This window comes from Penicillium riverlandense (assembly GCF_028828495.1).
Source record: "Penicillium riverlandense strain IBT 135883 chromosome Unknown utg000006l_segment0_segment0, whole genome shotgun sequence".
Lineage (NCBI taxonomy): Eukaryota > Fungi > Ascomycota > Eurotiomycetes > Eurotiales > Aspergillaceae > Penicillium > Penicillium riverlandense.
This window is the reverse complement of record NW_026643197.1, coordinates 382108-406343: the sequence shown is the minus strand read 5'-3', so window position 1 is coordinate 406343 and position 24236 is coordinate 382108. Positions and strand designations below refer to the sequence as shown.

The window sequence follows — 24236 nt, the reverse complement described above, 5'->3', positions numbered from 1 at the left end:
ACGCTCGGAGTGCAAGCTGGACTTCCTGTCAAAGTTTTACTCCAAATATACCAAGGACCCTGAGACCTTCACAGCACACCACGATATTGCAGGATGCATCCACGACATGGTTGCTGGTTCTGATACCACAGCCATTACATTTTGTCTGCCTGTTCGTACTATCTTCTCAGGTACCCCCAGACCTTTGCAAGACTCCGGGCTGAGGTGGATCAGGTGCGAGGAAACGTTGTTGTCTTCAAGGAAAGCCAAGAATGGCCCTACTTGCAGGCAGTCATGAAGGAAACACCTCGAATACATCCTGCAACCGGCCTTCCGCTGGAGAGGGTGGTACCGAAAGGCGGAGCGACTATCTGTAATCGTTTCCCTCCTCTTCTTTTTCCCTTGTGTTGTGCTCATACGTCCTTGCTGCAGACAATGACAGCTGGGTGGAACATCGCAACCCGCAAATATGGGGCGACGACGCGGACGAATTCAAGCCCGAGAGGTGGTTAATCGATAACAGCGAAAGTCTCGCTTATATGAATCGTCACTGGATGCCTCTACGTGCCTTATCCCTCTCACCTTAAGTTGTGGTCATTGAGGGCCCAAAATGCGTACAACTTTCTGATTCATGCAGTTTGGCGTGGCTTGTTGGCTGTGCCCCGGCAAGCACATCTCATTCCTTGGGATATCGAAGCTTATACCGTCTCTCGTTGGGGACTTGGATTCGAGCTCTATGGGAGACTTGCGCATTGTAATGTCATAATATTGTGATAGAGAGATAGCCTTATATGATTATTAGTGGTATTATCGAGTATTGGAATATATAATACTTGACAATGTATGGACGGGCTACTATGATATCGAAGTGCGAAAGTGTTTTATTGATGTGAAAGTTGGGCCAGGCAGATAGACCGTGTATTGTGCATAATAGACACTACTTTCCCACTTATACGCTCGGATTCCCCACGGGGAACTGCTGCATCGTTAATTACATAATGCGATGTTCTTTTTAATTGGAGTCCGCCGAACCGAGCAGCTAGCCTGAGCTGGCCCACGGACCTTCCCCGCATGCCTCAAGAACTACCTCCATGTCCGAAAACCTACCGACGAGTCTTGTGCCATTAAAAACATCCAAATATGGATAACACTTGTGAATCCCAAGGACCTGCTCTGAAGCGTCTCCGGGCCGCTAGGGCGTGCGAGATGTGCCGACTAAGGAAAAACAAATGCGATGAACTGAGCCCATGCACTCATTGCAAGAGTGCGTGTTAATCGCCCATGATAAGCAAGCTTTTATTGTAATTCTGGTATGCTGACATCGTATTACAGATCGAAAGACCGAATGCATCTATCGGGGAGTCAACACCACGAGAAGCAGCCGCGCCTGTCCTGAGTAAAGGCACTATCCAGCCTTGTATCATTGGAATCTGGCGCTAACCAAAAGAAAATCTTAGCTATGTTCGCCAACTCGAAGAACAGATCAAAGCTTTATCTTCTCCCCTAAGAAGCGCCGCACAACCAAACATCGCTAGCGAGGGAGGTGTGTTAGAAGGTGAACGATCTGGGTCCGGCTACATGCAAACACATTCAGACAATGGCCCCCTAGCTCCTTGTAGGGCTGCGCAGGAGGTAGTAGGTGTGAACCGCCACACGCACAGCTTTGAGTTCTATGGCAGCTCCAGTTCAATTGCGTTTCTGGCGCAGATACGAAGCACTGGCGACCCAGAAAAGGGGGTGCAACGTGAAGATGAAGAAGGGTTGGTCTCCAGCCTTCATAATCCAGCCTTCTCTCCAGGACCGACTGAGGCACTTGCATCAACGGCAGAGACTGGCACAAGTGCGCAATCTGTGTCCGTATCACATTGCCGCCTCTTTGTGGGCAACTTCTTCACCACGCTACATTATATCTACCCGATCCTGGATAAGCCCGCATTCCTAGCGATGTGTGAGCTACTATGGGCAGGTAACACCTCTTCGCTCAGTCAAAGCTTTGTCGCTCTCTATTACAGCATTCTATCTTTAGGCGCGCTCCTGAGACCCAGAGAGGAGGAGCCCATTGGCGGCATTGATGATGTGCGATGGAGCAGGAAGTTTTTCGAGGAGGCTCGAAGCCGCTCCAATGCCGGCATGGTGACAGACCTTGAAATGGTCCAATGCAACTTCTTTCTGGCATGCTAAACCACGCTGGTCTTTTGTTGCAACTCGTTTACTGACTAGCTAAGAGCAGGCTAAGGTATGCCAGAATGCACTCAACCTCCACTGTAAGGATCAGTAATCCAAAAATGGCTTCCATTGACTCTAACCTGGGGTATAGTGGCGTACATGCATATCGGGCTGGCCACAAGAATAGCACTTTCAATCGGTATCAACCGCGAGCCACCGCCGAATTGCAAGAAAGATCCTGCGCTGCTTAAGACAGAGTCCAGGACCTGGTGGTGCGTGAGCTAGACGCACGTGTCCGAAATTTTTGTTTGCTAACAATGTGAAAAGGTGCCTTTATTTTCTCGAGACGTAAGGGGTTTTTACCCAATTCCCACCATATTTTATGCTCACTATCGCATATAGCGAGATGGCCTTTTCTATAGGCAGACCGGATACCTTGGGAGCAGATATTTACCACAATCGTCACTATCCTATAGTCGCCGGAGATCCCCTGAGTGTGGGGACAGCACCTGGACTTCTTGAACCACCACAAAGTGCCATCATTAAATACATGGTGGATTTCTCAAGAATCACAAAAGCAATTTGCTTAAACATCTACATGTCGGACCTAACTCTTGAAAGAGCCATTGCAACAGGAGGCCAGATTGAACAAGATCTTGAGCGTTGGGTTGAAAGTCTGCCGCCCGCACTTCGCCCACTCAACGAGGTGGGTCAAAAAAGACCTTTAAAGGCCGCCATGGAACCTCAGTATGTCAAGAGACAAAGGCTAGCTACCACCATTCGTAGGCTCGCACACAACTGGAATTCCAATTCAGTGACTAACACACTCAGGATATCACAACCTGAGAATTCTCTTGTTTGGGCCCCTTTTGATGAAGTCTTCGATAACAGAGCGCACTTCTGCTATAAAATTACAGGAGAAAATCACAAAGTGTCTCAACTCGGCCAGTCTGACAATAGAGATTGTCTACGAGACTTTCCAGCACCATGACTTCTTCCGGACTTGGTATGTTTCGTCTCCTGCAGGCTACCGGTCCTCTTTCTTATCCGCGCTGTAATACTGACCGTCGCTCCTCTCTCACTATAGGTTTTATAACACGACCTATATAATCTTTGCGGCATCCATGATCTTGGTCTATATATTTCAAGCAGCGGAGGAGACCGAACTCAATGCGCTTTTCAGGCTGGTTGAGATGGCAATCGAAATCCTCGAAATCATGGAAGAGTCAGTCGTCGCGGCAAAAGCGGCGAAACTAATTCAAAGAGCTTTATCAAGGGCTCAACAGACGACTTCAAAGTTGGACAACGTGGAGGAAGCCATTGAAGACAGCAACTTCTCGCCTTTCAATCCAACCTGGAGTCAATTCAGCCTGACGGACGGTGATCCTGATTTTAGCTTACCTTTCCAGTTCAGGGACCTTGGAGCAGATTGTTTCTTCGGAGATCTCACTGAGTCCATGCCACCATGATCGATGCTATATGCCTCCGAAGATCTTAATTCTCTGTGGCTCCAGGTGCGATCGGGTATCTGATATATAACAACATCCCGAACAGCGATCATTTTCAGACTTCAGTATGTAAGCAGTGTCCTCTGTTCAAAATCGTCTTTTTGTCACTGTATTACCCATCTGAAAGGGTTCTATGTGCTAGTATTCGGATAAGTTTCAGATTGCCAACCTCCCACTATTTTTGTATTACGATTATCATTCCCGGAGAATGTATAAAGCACTCCTCCGTGCAGGCAGTATTCCAACCGCAACAACCTCCAGTATACTCATTTGGCTAGCTGAAAATCCAGCGTCCCTACTACACCACTTATGTCTCCTCCCTCAAGTTCATCCTGCACCTAAAATCTGTGTCCAAATGGAAGGTGATATCCGCAACCCATTTCACTGTTCCCCTGGTATCTACAATAGCCCCTAAGTTAAAAAATTATGGTTTGTAGTTACAAGTTGATCTTTGCACCCAGCTCGTCTTCAGTAGGATATTGCGGTGTTTAGGCCCCCGGCACCCATCCGGGAACCCTACGACCCGGAAGGCTTTCTCGTAAGCTGAGCGGGTAGTGGAGGACACGGATACCAATGTTGTTGCCTTGACTGCCGATACTGCCGCTAATTTGGTTAGTCTGTCTCAAGAAGCAGCGATATGTAGCACATAAAGTGGCCATTGTACATTCTGCTACTTGTTCTGGGATTTGTACAACAGCACAATGCCTAAGACTTTACATCTAGCCAAGCTATTGTATGCCACAAAACTTGAGAGAGTTTATCAGCGGAAATCCCGAATCTGACACTTTCCCCGCACGAACCTTAAACTAGGGACCTCAATCATTGGCATATAGTATCCGGAAGGTAATGGAATTATTAGATTTAAAACGGGGGGGCTCCCAATTGGGCATGTCTCCAATGCCGAATCCTGGAAAAAGAGACCAAACTTTTCGAAATCTTCACAATGGTAGAGAACGGGTTTCACAAGGAAGAAGAGACCGAGCATATCGAGGTCGCTCCCAAAGTCGTACTGGCAATAGTTGATGAGTCTGTTAGAGGGCCGGGCGATGGCCCTGTTTTGATACCTCAGCCAACACAAGATCCGAATGATCCCTTGGTAAGCTCCTCAAGCCCTTCGTCGTCATTACCCCTAGCTTCCTCTATTACGCTTCATGTCACGAAACAGAGGTAATGAATTAACGCACTTCTTTCTCTGCTGCAGAACTGGACGTCCTTCGAAAAATACCTGACCTGCCTGACTGTGTGCTTCTTTACTATCCTTTCAACCTTTAACTCCAGCAACCTCGTCGTCGCTCTAGTCCCAATAAGCAACGAGTTCCGTCAGACACAGACAAAAACAGGATATGTCGTCTGCTTTAATCTACTCCTCATGGGCGTTGGCAATCTTTTATGGGTTCCGCTATCGAGAGTTATCGGCAAACGGCCCGTCTACTTATTCGCCCTTCTCCTTCTGACGGGGTGTAATATTGGGACATATGAAGCATCTAGCTACGGGTCCCTTCTCGCTTCGCGTATTGTATCAGGACTTGCCGGCGCTGCAGCCGATTCGACGGTTCCGTCTTTAATCGCGGACCTCTTTTTCGTTCACGAACGAGGTCACTGTATGATGATCTTCCATTTTGCTCTGAGTACCGGCTTTTTCATCGGCCCACTCATCTGCGCCTATATTACCCAAGAAGTGGGCTGGCGCTGGACGTCCGGATTGCTGGCTATTGCTGGCGGTGCGACGTTTCTTGTTGGTATCTTCACCATCCGAGAATCGAATTATCAACGGGACACTGCCAATGTCGACTTGCCGGCCTCGGAGTATCCACCTAAGCGGAGCTTTCTGTCGTGGATGGCCCTATCGCACGGTTACAGACCGGATGTCTTGTTCTTCAAGGCTGTATGGAACACCATCTGCCTGGCAGCGTACCCGCCCATCATCTGGACTGGCTTTTTGGTTGGAACCTTTGTTGGATGGTACAGTATCCCTACTCTGCAGCCCGCGCCTTTTATTTCTTCCTTCTTTTCGACCACTTTACTCTCAGACTTACAGATTTCGTTTCTTAGGAACATTGTTGTCCAAATGACCGCAAGTCGCGTTTTCACCCAGCCACCATTCACTTGGAAGATCGGAAATCTCGGCTTGCTTGCTCTGGCGGGTTTTATCGGTGCTCTGGTCGCGTTTTTTCTCGGCGGCAAACTCATCGACCTCATTTCTACCCGCATGACAAAAGCAAACCGTGGAATCAGGAAGCCTGAATTTCGATTGCCCGCAATTATCTTGCCGGCCGTCATTGGGCCCATAGGCGTTTTGACCTTTGGTATCTGTACAGCGCGCCATCTCAGTTGGGTCGGGGCAGCCTTTGGCTATGCAATGCAAGGATTTGGACTGACGGCCGTCTCTAATGTCGTGGTCACGTACGCAGTGGACAGCTACCACCAGGTATGTTTTCTTGTGATCCATGAATGCATGCACCGAGTCTGGCTATATCCCTTTCTTCCTTTAATTTTCCTTGCCCTTGGCCCTCCCAGGCAAGACGGCATGTCAACTGACATGCTCCATACTATCTATAGGTTGCTGGCGAGGCTCTCGTCGTTGTATTTGTCATCCGGAATACCATTGCAACGCTTCTGGCACTGTATACTGTCAACTGGCAAGAAGCAACAGGCATTGAAAATGTATGGAGACCCACCCCAAACCCCAAACCTGCTATTGTGGAGTTAAAATACCTAACGCCATCGAACACTAGGCGTTCGGCCAAATGGTTGCGATGCAGTATTTCTTCCTTCTCTTTGCCATTCCAATGTTCTATTACGGGAAGCGCATCAGGGATTGGACGGCCAGCTATGGGCCACTGGTCGCTATCTTTGACCAGGAACGCAAGCTAACCCCGCAGCAGAGATACTTAGAAAAATAGCTAGTTCTACTGAAACGAGGCGTATGGAATCGAACTTTGCTGTTTTTAGTGCGTTTCCCAAATGATCAGTCGCTTTTTTAATAGGATATGAATGCATTCATTCATATTTTGTTTTTTTTTTTTTTTTTTTTTATCTCAATTTACTTCATAGTTATTGATCTCTTCATCTAATCATTTATCTACTTTCTTTTTTCTATTTCCATAATCCCTATTTTTGACCATGCATCTTCACCCCGTCCTCTTAATAAGGCCTGGCGCAAGCTATGCTGCGATAACATACCCGTCTTTTGCGAATAGCTCGTGGACCGTTGAAATCACTTTTATACGCCGACGCTTGGAACCAAAGCAACAATGACAATGCAGTCTCTTTCTTATTCGTAATAATATAGATTCCGCCACCCTATCTATCTTTTGTCTAACTAAATACAGCATGAACGAGATGCTTGTTTTCTTGTTCCCTTGCATTTTCCGTACGTTTGCGCTTCCACCGAATTCTATGCACTTCCCATTCCATGTCGACTGCAAAAACTACAGCCTTACTTCAATCATAGAACTTTTTTCTTGCCATCTTCACTGGGAGGAAAGAAAAACCAGGTCGAAGTGACCCTATAGACATACCATAACAAATGACGATAGAGTTCACGGTCTTCCACCGAGCAAACCGGACACTGTCCTTAAAGGCAGCTTGAGACCAACCTAGCTGGCAAGCAAGACGTAACTGGCACTGAAATGACCTCACACCTGGCCCAGAAGATTACCTGCTTCCAGAAACAAGGTAGGTGACAAGTTGTTATTAATCAACCTCATTAGGTGCCAGCAGAATATCTCAAAGTTTGGTTATTTTTGTCTGAAAAATGACACAATATCCCCGCATTCTAACTGCGGCAACATTTGCTACTAAGACGGACAAGAACCAAGTAACAACGTCCCTGGGTTGAAGACGGAACGATCCTCCTCCATCCAGACAAGTGCCGGCAATCCCGCTGTGGATCCGGAACGGAAATCCCGCCCCGAACCTGCCGTTGCTCCGTACTAGGTAACGTATACAAACCGAGGATATTTGTGTGAACATTCCTCATAAGTACTGGCCTCTTCTAGTTTCATTACCAAACAGTAAACATAGAATAATACTTTATGTATATTAAGGGATTGGCTGCTTTGAGTCCTCAGGAGCAAACGCTGAAGCACGCGAGCCAAGATGCTGCGAGAATTGGGCCAATCTTTCTCCTCCCATTATATTTTTATTTCGTTAGCTGCTTCTTTGATCCTCTATCTCGCCTTCCAAAGATATCAGAAAGGTCTCAATAAATATCCAGGCCCATTCATTGCTTCGTTGACGAACAGCTGGCGCCTCGTTGACGTGTGGAAGCGGGATGCTCACATTACCTTCCGCAAGCTTCACCACAGGTATGGGAACATTGTTCGGGTCGCACCGAATGTGCTGTCGTTTGGAGATCCTGCAGCTATCCCAGATATCTATGGCCTGAACAAGGGCTATACAAAGGTAGGCCTAACGGAAAGTTTGCGGGACAGATGCTGACTGGTTCGGCAGAGCGGTTACTATGATGTCTTCGCTACTGTGAACAAGGGCAACATTGTTTATAATCTGTATGTCAATGGGCTTTCTGCTGGCGCAACCCCACCAATTGTTAGATTCTTGTTCAACGTCATCTGTTCATTATTTCCATGCCTAACCCTCTATCAACGAAGATTTGAAAACCACTGGAAAGTGAGGAAAAGACGAGCCTGACTAACCCACGGGACCATCTCTAGCTTCTCTACCAGGTCCGAAGCCTATCATGCCCGACTTCGAAGATCTGTCAACCATGCATTTGCACTATCTACACTGCTAGATTACGAGCCACTTTTGGATAGCTGCACGTCTTTTTTTCTCCGACGCACACAGGAGCTCTTTGTGGGCACGGGACGGCTTTGTCCATTCTCCCAGTGGATCCAGTTCTTTGCCTTCGACGTCATTGGCGAAATTACATGGTCGAAGCGTCTCGGCTTCGTGGAAGAGAACCAGGACATCTCGAGGATCATTTCGACGGTCGACTCTTTCCAGAACTATGGCACGGTCATTGGTCAGAATCCCTGGCTAGATCGCCTCTTTGTGAAAAATCCCATCAAGCTATTCCTTGAATCCAAAGGACTGTGGCCATCGAGTCCAAACACAGCCATAGTCAATTTTGCGCTGGACCGGCAGCGCGAGCACGGCAAACGGATCCAGGATGACCTGCAAGAAAACACTCCCAAAAGAGGCGTGAACTTTCTTCAGCGGTTCCTTCAGTCTCAAGAAAAAAGCCCCGAGTTCCTTACCGACAATCGCATTACTGCGATGTGCGCATCGTTGATCATCGCTGGCTCCGATAGTACGGCCATCAGTCTGTCAAGCGTATTCCACTATCTGTTGCAAAACCCTCGTGTTCACAAGAAGCTGATGCTGGAGATTGACGCGGCTGATGCTGCTGGCAAACTTGCTTCCTCGAAGGACTCCACTGGCGCAGGCGATGTGGTGCCGTTTACTGCCGCCAATAAGCTACTCTATCTGGACGCTGTCATCAGTGAATCCTTCCGCATGCACCCTGCTGTTGGGTTGCTTCTGGAACGGGTTACTCCTGCTGAAGGCGCAACGATATGTGGAGAGCACATACCAGGTGGGACAGTCGTAGGATGCAATGCGTGGGTCTTGCACCAGAATAAGGAAGTATTTGGTCCAGACGCAGATGTATACCGGCCTGAGCGTTGGCTGGAAAGCGACGGTGCAGATCCCGTCCGACTCTCTAGGATGAGGCAAAGTATGTTCCAATTTGGCGCCGGGTCTAGAACTTGCGTTGGGAAAAACATCAGCCTCATGGAAACTTACAAAGTGATCCCCACTTTTCTGAGGAAATTCGAGGTGAGTATATCTTCCCGCAGGGTTGGTGCAACACGTGAAGTGGTTGGAAAGACTGAACATTGCAACCAAGCAGATTGAACTGGCCGAGCCGGAAGAGTCAATCTTTTTGAAAAATGCCTTCTTCGTGCACCGAAAGAACTTTAACGTCCATATCAGACCGAGGAACATGGAGAAAGAATAACTTTGGTTTCTTCCACGTCGCACCCTTGAAGAATCTTCCTCACAAAGGGATCGTCCAAATTCGACGAAAATTTAGAAGCCAGCAGGTGCTAGGGCAGGAAATCGTGCCGGAGTGGTAGGAATAGCTGAGATATGGAATGAGCGGGCCAGGATGATGTTGTTTGTATGAACTCGTGGTGACACAAAGCTTGCAAGACGAGGGTCGGTTTTGAATACCGGTTTACTTCCCTCGTCTTCTTTGCAACATACTTATTGTATACGGTACCTGCGTAGTTGAAAGTCATTTCTGTTGTTGAAAGGACCAACCATGTAAGCTTAAAGGCGTCATTCGATTTCAATATCGTCTCCATTGCCTGTGTAGTACTTTTTTACCCGCTCTACAACCATGAGCAGCTGGTTCATGGGGTCTCATATATAAGTGACATGACTTCCATGCCTTGCACACTCCGTCCCCATATTTGACTAGGTAGATGGATTTCATCTCATCGAAGGAAGCCAGCGATTCAACCAACCAATTGCGATCCTGCCAAAGCCGCAGAGATCATGAATCTTCTCAGACTTCTTGTGATCCACATAATTCTAACACGCCTCTTAAAGAAATCAAGAACTATGTATCTGAAGGGCCGCTCGAAACGGACATGGCCAAATTTATCACAGACTGAATCATGTTTTTCCAGTTCCCCACTCTCTTGCCAGAAATAGGTTGAAGTGGCCAAGAAGCAGGTAGCGATTAAAAGTGACAATGCTGCAGCTCCTGCCCCGCATCATGTCACTATTAGCGGTGGTGATGCATTAATAATTAGGAAATTCTTCACCGTAGGTAGTCTGACTTGACAGTGGGAGACGAAAGCTTAGCTATAATATAGCTCTATGAAGATCGTCAGTGTTCTTAAAGGGATGTACAGTCAACCTCCACAATTCTGAGAAAGAGTGTTTCCCAACGAAGAAGTTCTCTTTTATCTTTTTTTTTTTTTTTTTTTTTTTGGCACATCCGGTGGGGAATGAATTAGGTACAACGATATGGACGAAGGAGGAATTGCATCTGCGAGTGCCAACCTGATCATATGCGAGCAACTAGCCGGAGGTTCGCTTATTTCTTCCTGGAGAAGCTCATTCCTGGAACCGATAAATTAGCGGTTTGGGACGTGGTTAAAAGGTGGCCAAATTTCATCATTCGAGTTATGGTGGTATGGACGGGCCTCTGGGCAGCATGGATCAAACCGCCATTTCACCACCTCAGACATAGGGATAGTTAATTTGACCACCTTGTAAACATTATCTCAAGACGTTATTTCAACAGCTCAGAATTTATCAGCGCGGTTTGAATACATCCCCTAACAAATGATTGGGCGTATCAACTCCCCCGTCTTTCGAAAAAATGTGTTGGTGGGTAAGAAGCTTTAAATGAAGGGGAAAGAAACTCAACAGCTTGCCCTTTAACAATTTGTAGCATGCATTCAGCATTCAAATTCGAGTGCAATCGTACTACTCTTTCCCGAAACTTTTATTTCCAAACATTCTCACCTATCGCTTTTCACTTCCGAAGTCTGGACCTTTTCTTGGGGTGGTTTGTCCTCAGTCTGAGACTGTCCTTGCGGCAACCAGAATCGTGCAAGCATGCCGCCCATATACCTTTGGTCGATGAACTTGATGAACCCATAGGTTATCCATTCCCAGCCCCAGAGGGAGACACCCATCATACTCGCTATCAACAGGATCGGGCCACCGATGAGCAATGACAAAATGAACCATAGGAGAAGAGCGACAGCTGCGACGGGAAATACCACAGCCATTAAAACCAGCAATGGCACTCCGCAGCAGATGAGTTGGCTGACAATGAATGTCGAAGCGATAGGACGCTTCAGCGCAGCCTCGTATATTTCGATTTGTTGGGGCGGTGGCAGGAGCCATTGGACGAATTTCCTGACGCTATCTTCAAACCAGTCCATGGCACGAGGAAATGAACCCGTAATCCAGCCCTTAAATAAATAAAACAGAGTCGAATAGGTGATTTCGTTATCAGTGGGCTCTTTTCGAGAGGAATCTTCCGAAGGGAATTCACCAGGCATCACAGGTTCGGTGAGCTGGTCCGCTGTCTGGTGGAGTGGTTCCGTTTGACCTGCGACGGTCGATTGAATATTGTTGACGGATGGTGTGTTCTGGCTGTCGGCCGGGAGGGCGCTGCCGACACCCTTGATGCCGCTTTGAGCAGCATTCAGGGACATGACGAAGGACCCAGAGGTTAAATTATCTGCGGGCGTCGAAATACCTAAGGAGAAAGACCCTGAAATTGGAAATCCCCACTGATTAACAAACTGAGTTGACACGCGCAAAAGCTGCCCAAAACGATCATTCTTCGAAGTAACTACGGTGTACTTATAGGTATGATGGGCCGATGACGTAGGGGTGCGTCCCAACGAAATAAATCAGGTTAATTTTCTTAGACACAGAGTTCCATGAATACATCCTTTTGTGTGAATGTATTTTGGCACCTAGAAGGAAATGTACTTTCTATCTGCATGCATTGTCGATCCTGCGCTCGTTGCAGGACGTTAGCCCGAAAGAAGACGACACTATCAGGCTTGTTAGGAAATGGGTAAATACTGTCGAAAATCTGGCTCTGGTCACGAATAGGCTCTTCACCCGTGATTCTGTTAAATTAAATAGAAAATCTCTGTTCGCTTTCTCTGCGATTTCCTAGGGTTCGGCTAACTAGGTCCAATCCGTTAGTTACTTATCTCAAAGAGACCAGTGGGGCAGAGCGGGCCAGCTCGGCCCGTCGCATTAGTCTCCGGCCTTCTGTTGTGCGATAATGAAGAGGGTCAATATGTGATCCGGGCTGGGCGCTTTCTTATACCAGGCTAGCGCCTGCCTGTATATTTGCTCCTCAGCAGCAAGCCTTGGAGTAAGCGTGAAATTCTCGAAACTCTGTCGAGTGGACCAAGGGAAGAAGCAGATAGTTCCTTTTTGAGGAAAATAATGCTGCACAAGCCTTGTTGCATGACAGGCCGGGCGAACCTAGTTACCCATATCGACCCAGAGAAGGGCCGGGGAGGGGGGGGGGGGGGGGGGGTTTCTCACTTGGTCATATTTCAGTTCGCGCATGTCAAGTCCATCACTACTTAGAGAAGCTGTTGATATCTGTCAGATTTCAACACTGTGCGAAACAAAGTTGGGTCGTAGCAGTCCCATCGAGTCTGGAAATATGCTTGGGTCATTCAAACGATCTATCCTTATCCGTGAATGTCTCTGGAATAGATCCTGTTACCCAACCAATACAGCTTTTCTCACTCTTGCGCACTGATATGGTTTATTGACATTCCTTTCACTTTACATTGCGATAGTCTGCGAATTACAAAGCGGTTCGCAGGATTTAGCTTATCAGCTGCTACTCTCATCTCAGCCTTCCGCCGCCAACCTGCAATAACCTACTATAGATTCCGCGCTGTGGCATTTTCGATTTCGGCAGGGCCTGTACCTGTGATCCACTTTCAACGACAAGCGAAATCTCCCCGTTGTCACTCCTCACAAGTGGATGTCATCAGGAAAGGTCATGATGCGTTTCTGTTCATTTCGACTAGCACGATTCAGGGCATTCAGGAACTTTTAGGTTCCCGTGAAGAGTAGAGAATCACCGAGGCATCAAGTTATCCGGTGAAAATTCGCTGATGAAGCTCGGCCATGCAGACGCGTTAATTGCCCGTCTACCCTACCCGTTATACGACTATGTCAATCCCCAAGGACCGGTGGAAATCGATACGTAGGTAATTGTAATTGCTCTTGGCTAAGCTGTGGTTGAAAATCATCATATTCTGTTTTCATTCCTAGGCATATTTTACAGAAAACGTCCCACTACCACAAGAAGAGGAGACTAAGTATGTCCGAGTTTCCTTTAGTGCTTGGCAGCTTCTAAAGTGATCATCAGTATCCCATTCATGCCTTTGTCAAATGAGGGCGTCTTACCCTTGTGAACATCAGCCTTGGTGTCGTGGGCCTTCTCGTCCTTCTTGTCGATAATAGCATCCTTTGCAGCACTAGCTCGGGTGCTCACGTTGGCCCCGGAATCCTTAGCGACATTCTTGTTCGCTTCCTTGGAGGCCTCAGCACCACCGCCCTGAATGGACTCCGAGACGTAGTTGGCAGCGTTCTAGTATGGCGCTGCGTTAGTCAAGTCGATGCGAGGAACACCATCTCATGAGGATATAATCCGCGCACCTTGATAGTCTCCATAGTGATATAGTTTGGTTGTTAAGAAGATGTGAGATATATGGTTTGTTGCGTTTCTGTAAGTGAAAGAAGTATTCCACGGAGGGCAGGGAGGGCTATTTATCCTTTTCCGGGGATGTGGCTCAGCCTCTGGAGTTCAACGATGTCATCGTTCCAAAACCCAGTCGATCCAGCACCACCTGATTTTCAACGTCATAATGTGATTAGTCATGCCTGAAAAGCAAGATTCTTTGGCTCCGGCTTGGCCAACGCAATCAGGATAATGCGTGTCAAGGAGAAGAATCACGCCTTGGACTCCACAAGGTGGAGGATTGATTTGGCTGGGCCTTGTTTTCGGCGGACAAGTGGACAGAACATGGCTACCGTGAGCCTAGCTTGGCGCCGTTGTCGACGCCCAACTTACCGCCAGCTAGCGCTGTGGTGGAAGAAAGATTGTATGACACAAGCACCTACTTCTCCTTCTTCTTAGCTTGAATCTCCTAGTAGCCAGCACCGGTTAGCTATCTAGTTTCGTCCTGGTTGAACCTTTGTTGTATCTCTTTTTGCTTATTTTTGTTCTTCTCTTCTGGGAAGTCTTGATCTTCACCAGTCTACCAGTCTGATCCATCCAAGAATATGCATACCTCTAGCATCATCCCAGCCCATACTCATCAGCTCATCGATCCTCCCCCGCATTCCGGATTTTCCCGAAGACAAAAGTATCCGCCATTCGTGGTGGGGTGCTGGCCAGATTCAACGCTCCGCTCCAGGTCGCCCAAATCTTCCATTTCTTTTATTTGTCACAAACAGAGGTACTATTAAGCCGCGATTACACGGATAGGGAATCTAGCAATAATGTATACTCCATGTACGGTACCTTGGTAAACACACAGGGGGTATACTTAGTCAGTGAACCGGGAATGCTGCAAACGGCAGACTAGGCGGGGGGTCTTATCTGCCCCTCTAACGTGACTTGTACACATCTCTACATAATTACAATATGGGCGACACAGACTGGGAACTGCAGCAGGGTGTCCCCCAGGTGGAAGACCCCTTCATCCAGCAATACCTGCGAGGGCGCGATGCCTTGATCGCCGAGGAGCAGAAGCGCCGCCATGGTAGGTCCGACCTATGTAGGGTTGAAGCAGACGATGGTGACTGACGGACTCGCCAGACTTCAACCTGCGCAAGTCGCTCTCGCCCATCGCCGCCAGGGCGTGCAAGATTGTCTCGCACATCCGCGACCAGGAGCGCCGCCAGGTCTGGTCAAGAGGCCTAGACCCCGCGGCCGCCCATGAGTCCGACGAGATTCTCTACCCGGGCGTCATGTTCAACCTGGCCAAAGGCCGCATGGAGCAGACCAGACTCTGGCAGATTGTTCAGCATATGCCCAAGGGCTCGCTCCTGCACGCCCACATGGACGCCATGTTTGATATCGACTTTCTGATCGATCAGGCCTTGTCAACGCCTGGTATCTACATGTCGGCGGCGAAGCCGTTGATTACGCCCAAGGACTACGAGTCGGCCCCGATCACCTTCCAGTTCTCATCCCAAAAGCCAGCAGAGGACCAGCCCAGTGTGTGGTCCGAGGTATACCAGCCCTCCTCATTCATCCCTATCGCCAAAGCGGCGGCATCCTTCCCCAAGGGCCAAGAGGCCGGATTCCGCGACTGGCTGAAGAGCCGCTGCGTGCTCATGCCCGAGCACTCCTACCACCATCACCACGGCGTCGACGCCATCTGGTCCATCTTTGAGAAGACCTTCCCCGTGGTCAACTCCTTGGTGAACTACGAGCCCATTTTCAGGGCGTGTCTCCGCCGCATGTTGGCGCAACTCGCGGCAGACGGGGTGCGGTACGTCGAGTTTCGCATCGCGTTTCTCTTCCAATATCGCAAGGAAGGCCACGAGACGCCCGAGACAGACTATGGAGAGTTCTGTCGCGTGGTCGAAGAGGAAGTGGCCCGGTTCAAAACCACGGAAGAAGGAAAGAACTTTTATGAGGCGCGCATCATCTGGACGACCATCCGGCGGTTCTCCAACAAGGAGATTATCGAGAGCATGAAGGAGTGCATCGCCATCAAACAGGCGTTTCCGGACCTAATCTGTGGATTCGATCTCGTTGGGCAGGAAGACCAAGGCCGGCCGCTGGTGGATCTCGTCCCGGTGCTGTTTTGGTTCCGGAAACAATGTGCCGAGGAAGAAGTCGACCTCCCGTTCTTTTTCCACGCCGGCGAATGTTTGGGAGACGGCGATGCGACCGATCACAATCTGTTCGATGCCATCCTCCTCGGGACCCGGCGCATTGGTCACGGATTCTCACTGTTCAAACACCCGCTGCTCATCGAGCTTGTCAAGGAAAAGAAGATCCTCGTGGAATGTTGTCCGATCTCCAACGAAGTCCTCCGTCTCACCAGCTCCATCAAGAGCCATCCGCTCCCGGCACTGCTCTCCCGCGGCGTGCCCGTCTCCCTCTGCAACGACGACCCAGCGATCCTGGGACACGGCCGCAACGGACTGACGCATGATTTCTGGCAAGCCCTCCAAGGTCTAGATAATGTGGACGTGGTGGGCCTGGCAATGATGGTCCAGAATTCGATCCGCTGGAGCTGTTATGAAGACCAGTCGACGGCGGAGTGGAAGAAGGAGGTGCACGAGGGCATTCTGGGTGAGGGGATCAAGGCGGCGCGGTTGCGGGAGTGGTGCTCGGACTTTGAGAAGTTCTGCGAGTGGGTGGTGCTGGAGTTTGCCGAATTTGACGAGGATGAATAGTTGAAATCAGTAACTAGGGTAGTTACGGAAGAGAAAGAGCAAGTCGGATCACAATGTTTGTTGTGTGCTGATAGATGATTAATATAGTCAGTCGCCCCGTAGTTATCGTTATCAGCTGCGGAACGTCATTCACCTCCTTCCCTTATGTATGTCTCTCTTCTCCCCAACTGACGCTCTCTCGTTCTCTTCGTGTTCCCTCGTTATCCGCTCGATGATGCCCTTGATGATCCCTGTATGATCGAGCCTCCCCTGGCTCCCCACCTCCTTCAACATGGCCTACTTCTTGCCATCCTTCTTCCAGAAGCGGCTGCTCAAGTATGCCCTGTCGCGTCTGGGTCTGGTAGACACCGACGCCCTTGACCCGGACAACCTGGGAATCCGCTGGGGCCAGCGGAGCACCGTCGAGCTGCGCGATATCGGCCTGAAACTGGAGGTGAGTCTGTGCTGCGGGCGTGGCGGGGTGATGGTGATGATCATCCCCACTGTCTACACAAAGCTGATTCCAAACAGAAACTGGCAACCCTCCTCCACCTCCCGTCATCATGCGAGTTACTTGCTGCTCGCGTGCAGTTCCTGCGGATCACGGTCCCCGCCGATATATACTCCAGTGGGATCATTTGCGAGGCCAGCGGGATCGATGTACATGCGCGCTTGGTACCTGAGGAGCCGTCCCACGGAGATCAGAGGAACCAACAAGGACTAGGAATCCATGAGACAGGCACGGAACAGGTTCTCCCCACACCGTCTGGGTTGGCCGAGTCGTTCCTGGAGGCCGAGCCCAAGGAAGAGAAGGAGGAGCTCCAAGCCGCCATCTCATCGCGGTCGCAGGTATTACAGCGCACATCGTCGTCGCTCAGCACCGATGAGGACGAGGAGCTCGGACTTGGCAACGAGACGCTATCACTCCCCAGCTTTGTGGCGGCGTTTCTCAAGGGTGTTGCGGATCGGTTGCAGCTGAAAATCAAAGATGTCGCTGTGCGCCTGGATATGGAGATGAAGTCCGACGGGCCTTCGAAACGACAGGCGGAGGAGAAGCCGGATCTTGTGTCGGGATTGCTGAGTGTCAAGGAGGTCGATGTGCATGCGGTGTCCGCATTCACTGCGGGCCCGGACGAGGCGCTCCCTCTACGGGAAGGCAAGCGGCTAGTTTCTCTGCTGGATATCAATGTCGGCTTGATATCTGATCCGACGGTGTTTTCGAACTATTCACGCTTTGCGGCTCCAGCTTCTCCGACGACCACCATGCGCTCGAAAGGCAGCCAGCCGTCGAGCAGGGCTCCCCTCGCCACCATTTTCTGATTCTTCCGCCTCAGAGGCTGCTCTTGCTATGACGCAGTCAACAATCCTTGAACCTCCTCAAAATTTTGGTATTGGCAGCGCGACACAACCCAGTGTAGAGGCGTCTACATTCTCTAATGACGGCCGATTTTCGGACGCAGACTCGGATTCTGAACGAGGTAGATATCCTGAGGATTCTCAAATCTTTGGCGATGATGATCCGTTTCGGGATAATCCTGGGTATTTGGATTCGGTGATTGATACCCATTTTGATGATCTTGACGTTGATGGGTCGGGCGGGAGCGGGAGATATTCTCAGGGTCTCCCATCACATACCCGCCGAGATCTTGAAGACAGTGAAACTACGGGCGATGGAATCTATGGATCACGTATGAGCGACACACAGAGCAGTGGTCGTACTGGAACTGGAACTACCGCATTTGGACAGGCTTCTCACGTCATGAACGATGATTTTCAGCCAAGCATACCGCAACACGAATCTCGCTCTTCGGTTCCCTCTGAACATGGCAGCGCAGACTCCGCACTAGAAACGCCAAATGCAGATCTATCCGAGTCCAAATTTTTCTCACACGATGAAGCTCAGAGTATATACATGAGCGCTATTAGCGGAGGTCCTGGTGGTTTTATGCCGAAGACCCCTGGAGGATGGGGCTCTTTTAATGACGGCAATGTGGAAAGTACTTCTCAAGATGCTGAGAAAACCGCCCACAGTGATCACTGTGAAGAAGCTGAGCCCGCCCACCAGGACGAAGGCACCCCTTCAACCCCTAAACCCGCAGCTCCGTCCAACTCGTACTTCAACGAGCACCAGAATTCAAATGACCTGCAGGCCCAGTCTCAATCTGCTTCTCCCGGTAGAGCTTCGATTGGCTCGTCACCCTCCTTTGGAAAACTCAGTGAAATAAGAAAACAAATTTTGAGTATTGACAAGGTATTGGTGTGGCTGCCGTCCCCTCCTCAAGACGAAGAACTTTCGGGCGATTCGCCGCCGTCGCTATCCCGGGAGAGGGCAGATAGTGATCCGAAAAGTGTCGTGGTTGGCTTCCGTGCTTCTACAGTCGAAGACAGTCTTCTCGCTTCCAGAACATATGCATCGGCCCGGTTGCGAAGCGGCTCCATTGACTCTCACGGATCCCATGAGGGCGAACCGCGGCTCTCGGAGCACTCTGAGAAACAAGCCACCTCTCATCTGCATGAGGTGGCATTGGAAGTGTTCTCGGGAACAATTCACCTTGACATCGCGACGGGGTGGCTTTTGGCAAAGATTGGACAACGGGTATTACAGCTGCTTGAGGGAACTGAAGAGCAGAAGCCAAAAGAGCAGCAGCTTCCGTCAGGTCAATCCGGACATGCAACAGCTCTCAATCTTGTCGTCCACCGAATCGCAGTCAAGTTCATCGAACACGTTCCAGGAATCTCTCCCGAGCATGCCGGTGTGCCTTTGTCACTCTCTGAAGACTCCATTGAAGACATAATTCTTCAGCTGACTATGTCTGGTCTCAAAGCTCGCTTGTCCACTGGGTCGACGACAAAGCTCTCTCTTGATGTGTCGAAATTTGCATTCGGATTTGCTTCGGACAATCTCATCTCTTTCAACGAGACATTGAAAATGCGCGAGTCCACCCGGGACATGCGGACCCCTTCACAAGGAGACATCTCTATTTCAATAACCCGATCCGCGGATTCATCCAAGATTAACATATCCACGCTGCCTCTCCATTTCAATCTCAATATACAACGCCTAGAAGAAGTTCTGGGTTGGATGGGTGGGCTGAGCACGATTTTGGAACTGGGAAGCTCTATCTCATCCGTGTCAACTGTCAAAGGCAGTCCAGCGAACCCAAAGAAAAGGCATCGCGGTGTCCACTTTGAGACACCGCCTCCAGCAGACATGGCCAAAAGTGCGTCCGCTCCTTGGAAAGTGAATGCTCGGGTGGGCGGCATCATGCTGGATGTGATAGGTGAAACACACTGTCTCAATCTGACTACAACTGCCGTCAAGATTGTCAGCCGGTTTGAGGGCATTGGTGTGCAGATCGACAAAGCCAAATTGAGTGGGCCGCTTCGCCTTGATGATCTACATGATGCTCCTGCCAAGGTCACTCTGAACAATATCAGGATTGAATTTCTGTTTTCACCGAAGGAAGTCGACCTCGACCGTCTTCTAACGCTGATCACCCCGTCCAAAGACAAGTACGATGATGACGATGACATTATGCTGGATACACTGCTTCGACAGCGACGGCAGGGCTCTGTTCTGAGGATCACAGTGGCCGGGGTGAAAACCGTTGTTTCAAACACTGCGGGCTTGCTCCCACTTTCATCTCTTGGTTCTGAACTAAGCCGGTTATCGAACGTCACGAAGTACCTGCCTGAGGATGATCGTCCGGGCCTTCTCATCCTGGCACTGGTGAGAACCTTCGACGGCCAGATTCTAGTGGGGGGCGAAGTTGGAGATATTAATGTTCACCTTGCCAACCCTGAGGTTGCCTATATAACCATGCCTTCGTTGCTTGCCCTTCAGATCGGAACAATGGCTATTTTCCGCAATGAAGGTGAGCAGCTGGTAGGCGAGACGCTGTTGCCGAGCAAGGATCAAGCCCAGATTCACCCGCATCCACCGCTTCTGATGGCACGTTTCATTCCTGATGAAATGGATCCCACGTTCAAAGTCAAGTTGCATCACCTGCGTGTTGAGTATACCATACCATCTGTCATAGCTTTCTTTGGACTTGGTGGCAACACGACGAGTGGTGACTTGGCCAGCAGTATGGTGGATTCTATTGCCAATATCGCCGAGTTGCAACCTTCTCAAGATGCAGAAGTCAAGATGAATACAGCATCCTCCACTGTGAAGCCTGTAAAACTGGCTGTCATCTTCAGAGACTGTGTTCTGGGCCTCAATCCTCGCAACACCCCCGCAAAGGGCCTTGCTGTGTTGACGAATGCCAAATTCGGTGGCTCGATGCATGGACAAGAATCATCAGAGGCCACCCTGGACATCCGAAAGGCGTCGCTTATGATAATTGACGACGTGGGAATTGTCGGCACGGCCGATAACCTACATCGTCGTGGTTCAGCCGTCACCCAAAGCACTCAGGTCCAGGCATACATCGACCAAGGCTACGTTCCCGTCTCATCGATTTCATCCGCGACGGCTGTTGTGAAGCTGGTGCGTCTTTCTGAGGACGGGATGCAGTCATTAGATGTGGAGTTACGAGATGACCTTCTGATTCTGGAGACCTGTGCGGATTCAACGCAGACTCTTATCAGCATTATAAATGGTCTTCAGCCTCCAACCCCACCCAACCCCACCGTCAAATATCGGACGGAGGTCACTCCTCTTCAAGACATGCTCGCTTCTTTTTCGGGAGATGCATTCGCCGCAGACCCCGGCTTCCCTTCCGAGCTTGACAAACCGCTCCAGCCAGATATTCTCGAAGATGAACTGGAGTATGTCAGTGATTTCTATCCTGTACAACGAGGCTCGAGTAGTGGTGGCCCTGCCGCTGCTATGGGGACACGTGAATCCAACGACCTGCTTGACAGTTTCCATTCTCAATACCAGGTCTCTTCCAGTATCGGCGAATTGGACTTCCAGGATGATCATTTCGCAAGGCAATCTGCAGTTGGAGGAACCGCCCACCGGTGGGATTCCGCTCACAACACCTACGGCCTGTCAAACGACTCAAAACTTCAACGCAGCCCTCTACGAGTACGCATTCGCGATGTGCATGTCATCTGGAACCTCTTCGACGGCTACGACTGGCAACGGACCCGAGATACCATCTCCAAAGCAGTCAAAGAGGTCGAGACCAAGGCCACAGAGCGACGAGCGCGAACAACACGGATGTCGCCCAGCGCGGAGGACGAAGAAGAATCCGTCATCGGTGATTTCCTGTTCAACTCGATCTACATAGGCATCCCAGCCAACAAAGACCCGCGCGAGCTACACCGCGAGATCAACCGCGACATTGATGACCTCGCAAGCGAGACAGGGAGCTACGCTACGTCGACAACGGTGACAGCCACCGCAAGCCGCCAGGGTCGATCGTCGTCTATGCATAGGAAAAGGCTGCGCCTGCATCGCAGCAAACACCACAAGATGACCTTCGAACTGCGCGGAGTGTGTGCGGACCTGGTTGTTTTTCCGCCGGGTTCCGACGAGACCCAGAGCTCGTTGGATGTGCGCGTCAATGATCTGGAGATCTACGACCATGTGCCTACCTCCACGTGGAAGAAGTTCGCCACTTACATGCATGAGGTTGGCGAGAAGGAAAGCGGGACAAGTATGGTCCATCTGGAAATTTTGACTGTCAAGCCTGTACCTGAGCTTGCAGCCTCAGAGATTGTTCTCAAGGCGACCATACTTCCGCTGCGACTACATGTCGACCAAGATGCCCTAGACTTCATGAGTCGGTTCTTCGAATTCCGCGACGAATCCACCGAGCCCCCCAGCGTCCCTGGCGACGTCCCATTCCTGCAACGGGTTGAGGTAAACGCCGTCCAGGTGAAACTAGACTTCAAACCCAAGCGGGTCGACTACGCGGGACTCCGGTCCGGTCGAACAACAGAATTCATGAACTTCTTCGTGCTGGATGGTGCCGACATGGTGCTTCGCCATGTGATCATCTACGGGGTCTCGGGCTTTGATCGGCTGGGCCACACGCTCAACGACATTTGGATGCCGGATATCAAGCGCAACCAGCTCCCCGGCGTTCTTGCCGGCCTCGCGCCCATCCGGTCATTGGTGAATGTGGGCGGGGGCGTGCGAGACCTGGTTGTTGTGCCTATGCGCGAATACCAAAAGGACGGCCGGATCGTCCGGAGCATCCAGAAAGGCGCCCTCGCCTTCGCCAAGACCACCTCCAATGAGCTAGTCAAGCTGGGGGCCAAACTGGCCATCGGCACGCAAACCGTCCTCCAGGGCGCTGAGGATCTCCTGACCTCTCCGACTGCCGCGGTGGCATCAGAGGAAGACCAAGTCGACGAAGACGAAACCAAGAAGATTTCTTTGTATGCCGACCAGCCCATTGGAGTGGTCCAGGGTCTCCGCGGTGCCTTCACGGGTCTCGAGCGTGACCTGCTTCTGGCGCGCGATGCCATCGTCGCCGTGCCGGGAGAGGTTGTGGAAAGTGGCAGTGCCCGGGGCGCCGCCAAAGCCGTGTGGAAACATGCGCCCACGGTGATCCTGCGTCCGGCCATTGGTGTCTCCAAGGCCGTGGGCCAGACCCTGCTCGGCGCGGGGAATACGCTAGACCCGAGCAACCGGCGGAAAATGGAAGATGTGAGTGGCGTTCCCCTGCTTTATGTCAAGGATAGACTGACTGACTGCTCCTACCAGAAATATAAACGACATTGACTGAATCTCGGCATTGTGGATTGAAGTAGATACCCTTTTTTTTTTGTCTTTTCTGTTTCTGTTGCTGGCAGTTGCTCAACACTCACGATTACGACGCATGAAATGTACCACGACTGGAACGACTGACTACTTACTTTGGATCTTGTCGCATGTGCACACCACGAATGCTGCCTCGGGAGTTCATTTTGGTTCATTTTCTTTCTTTTTGGCTTGTGAATACTTCTAGCGCACTTGAGCGTAAATTGAATTGGACGATCTATGCTAGCAGTCCCTTCCACCACCCTTCTAGAAGCACGCAGGTCTCCCAATCCAGCGATCTCGCCACCGGAACCCTGGGGGCTGAGGCATCCACCGGGTGTCCATGTGCCCCCATGCATAGGGCTGCAAAGCCACGCCTGCAGCCACGGACCGCAGCCACGAGATCGGCACTGCAGGTGTGTACACCATTAGGTTGGGGCATTCTCGTGGTATACCCACGGTTAACACGAATGTCATGATTCATACACCGAGGCCAGCACGGGCTGGACCGCCTGCCCTGTTATTCATCCTCAGGAACTCCTCCGAGATTCAGCCAGCTTTTTTGTTCCAAAAGTGGAGAATTCGCTGATGAGTGATTCTTGCCACCGCCGCCTGTCAGCCAATCGATCCCCCTGGCTCAGCCGCAAGTGATGCATCGATCGGCCTCAATCGGCGCCCCGACTGGCTGCAACGGCCCAGAGGGCTGGACGGCATCACTGTTATGCTGGGTGATTGGCTGCAGGGACAAGTTAACTACGCAGGTCATCTACTAAACTAGGGTGTGGGAAAAATAATCCCTCCTTACATCCCCCACAGACTCACTCACTAATTCACGAGACTGTGACACAAGAAACCAGCCTCGTTCTAAAAGAAGATTATTTTTTCTCTGATCATCCGGAAATGGCAAGGTGACGTCGACCACTGGTACCGCCTGGCGCATAATGCCC

General features: G+C 50.4%; 8 protein-coding genes across 8 annotated transcripts; 6 read left to right on the top strand and 2 right to left on the bottom strand.

Moving 5' to 3' along the window:
* Nucleotides 1-10: 10 nt before the first annotated feature.
* On the top strand, nucleotides 11-566 carry N7474_006404 (uncharacterized protein; the record flags this gene model as incomplete). Its single annotated transcript, XM_057197814.1, has 3 exons — nucleotides 11-151; nucleotides 181-383; nucleotides 422-566. Coding segments are annotated over 3 exons (489 nt in total), but the record flags the coding sequence as incomplete, so codon positions are not given.
* Nucleotides 567-1557: 991 nt separating this feature from the next.
* Nucleotides 1558-3614, top strand: N7474_006403 (fungal specific transcription factor domain-containing protein; the record flags this gene model as incomplete). Its single annotated transcript, XM_057197813.1, has 7 exons — nucleotides 1558-2112; nucleotides 2225-2243; nucleotides 2297-2417; nucleotides 2473-2493; nucleotides 2548-2851; nucleotides 3063-3151; nucleotides 3233-3614. The coding sequence occupies 7 exons, from the start codon at nucleotides 1558-1560 to the stop codon at nucleotides 3612-3614; spliced, it is 1491 nt and encodes a 496-aa protein (XP_057051253.1).
* A 982-nt stretch (nucleotides 3615-4596) lies between these two features.
* N7474_006402 (uncharacterized protein) lies at nucleotides 4597-6556 on the top strand (the record flags this gene model as incomplete). Its single annotated transcript, XM_057197812.1, has 4 exons — nucleotides 4597-4749; nucleotides 4855-6081; nucleotides 6213-6317; nucleotides 6389-6556. The coding sequence occupies 4 exons, from the start codon at nucleotides 4597-4599 to the stop codon at nucleotides 6554-6556; spliced, it is 1653 nt and encodes a 550-aa protein (XP_057051252.1).
* Nucleotides 6557-7754: 1198 nt separating this feature from the next.
* On the top strand, nucleotides 7755-9636 carry N7474_006401 (cytochrome P450; the record flags this gene model as incomplete). The annotated part of the gene is made up of 4 exons (XM_057197811.1): nucleotides 7755-8060; nucleotides 8109-8164; nucleotides 8330-9455; nucleotides 9526-9636. The coding sequence occupies 4 exons, from the start codon at nucleotides 7755-7757 to the stop codon at nucleotides 9634-9636; spliced, it is 1599 nt and encodes a 532-aa protein (XP_057051251.1).
* A 1519-nt stretch (nucleotides 9637-11155) lies between these two features.
* On the bottom strand, nucleotides 11156-11860 carry N7474_006400 (seipin co-factor family protein; the record flags this gene model as incomplete). Its single annotated transcript, XM_057197810.1, has 1 exon — nucleotides 11156-11860. One exon carries the CDS (start codon nucleotides 11858-11860, stop codon nucleotides 11156-11158), a length of 705 nt encoding a protein of 234 aa, XP_057051250.1.
* Nucleotides 11861-13527: 1667 nt separating this feature from the next.
* Nucleotides 13528-13865, bottom strand: N7474_006399 (uncharacterized protein; the record flags this gene model as incomplete). The annotated part of the gene is made up of 3 exons (XM_057197809.1): nucleotides 13528-13544; nucleotides 13599-13782; nucleotides 13851-13865. 3 exons carry the CDS (start codon nucleotides 13863-13865, stop codon nucleotides 13528-13530), a joined length of 216 nt encoding a protein of 71 aa, XP_057051249.1.
* A 976-nt stretch (nucleotides 13866-14841) lies between these two features.
* On the top strand, nucleotides 14842-16610 carry N7474_006398 (putative CECR1 family adenosine deaminase; the record flags this gene model as incomplete). Its single annotated transcript, XM_057197808.1, has 2 exons — nucleotides 14842-14959; nucleotides 15016-16610. 2 exons carry the CDS (start codon nucleotides 14842-14844, stop codon nucleotides 16608-16610), a joined length of 1713 nt encoding a protein of 570 aa, XP_057051248.1.
* Nucleotides 16611-16881: 271 nt separating this feature from the next.
* atg2 (uncharacterized protein) lies at nucleotides 16882-23271 on the top strand (the record flags this gene model as incomplete). The annotated part of the gene is made up of 4 exons (XM_057197807.1): nucleotides 16882-17043; nucleotides 17121-17777; nucleotides 17836-23196; nucleotides 23254-23271. 4 exons carry the CDS (start codon nucleotides 16882-16884, stop codon nucleotides 23269-23271), a joined length of 6198 nt encoding a protein of 2065 aa, XP_057051247.1.
* Between the last annotated feature and the right edge of the window lie 965 nt (nucleotides 23272-24236).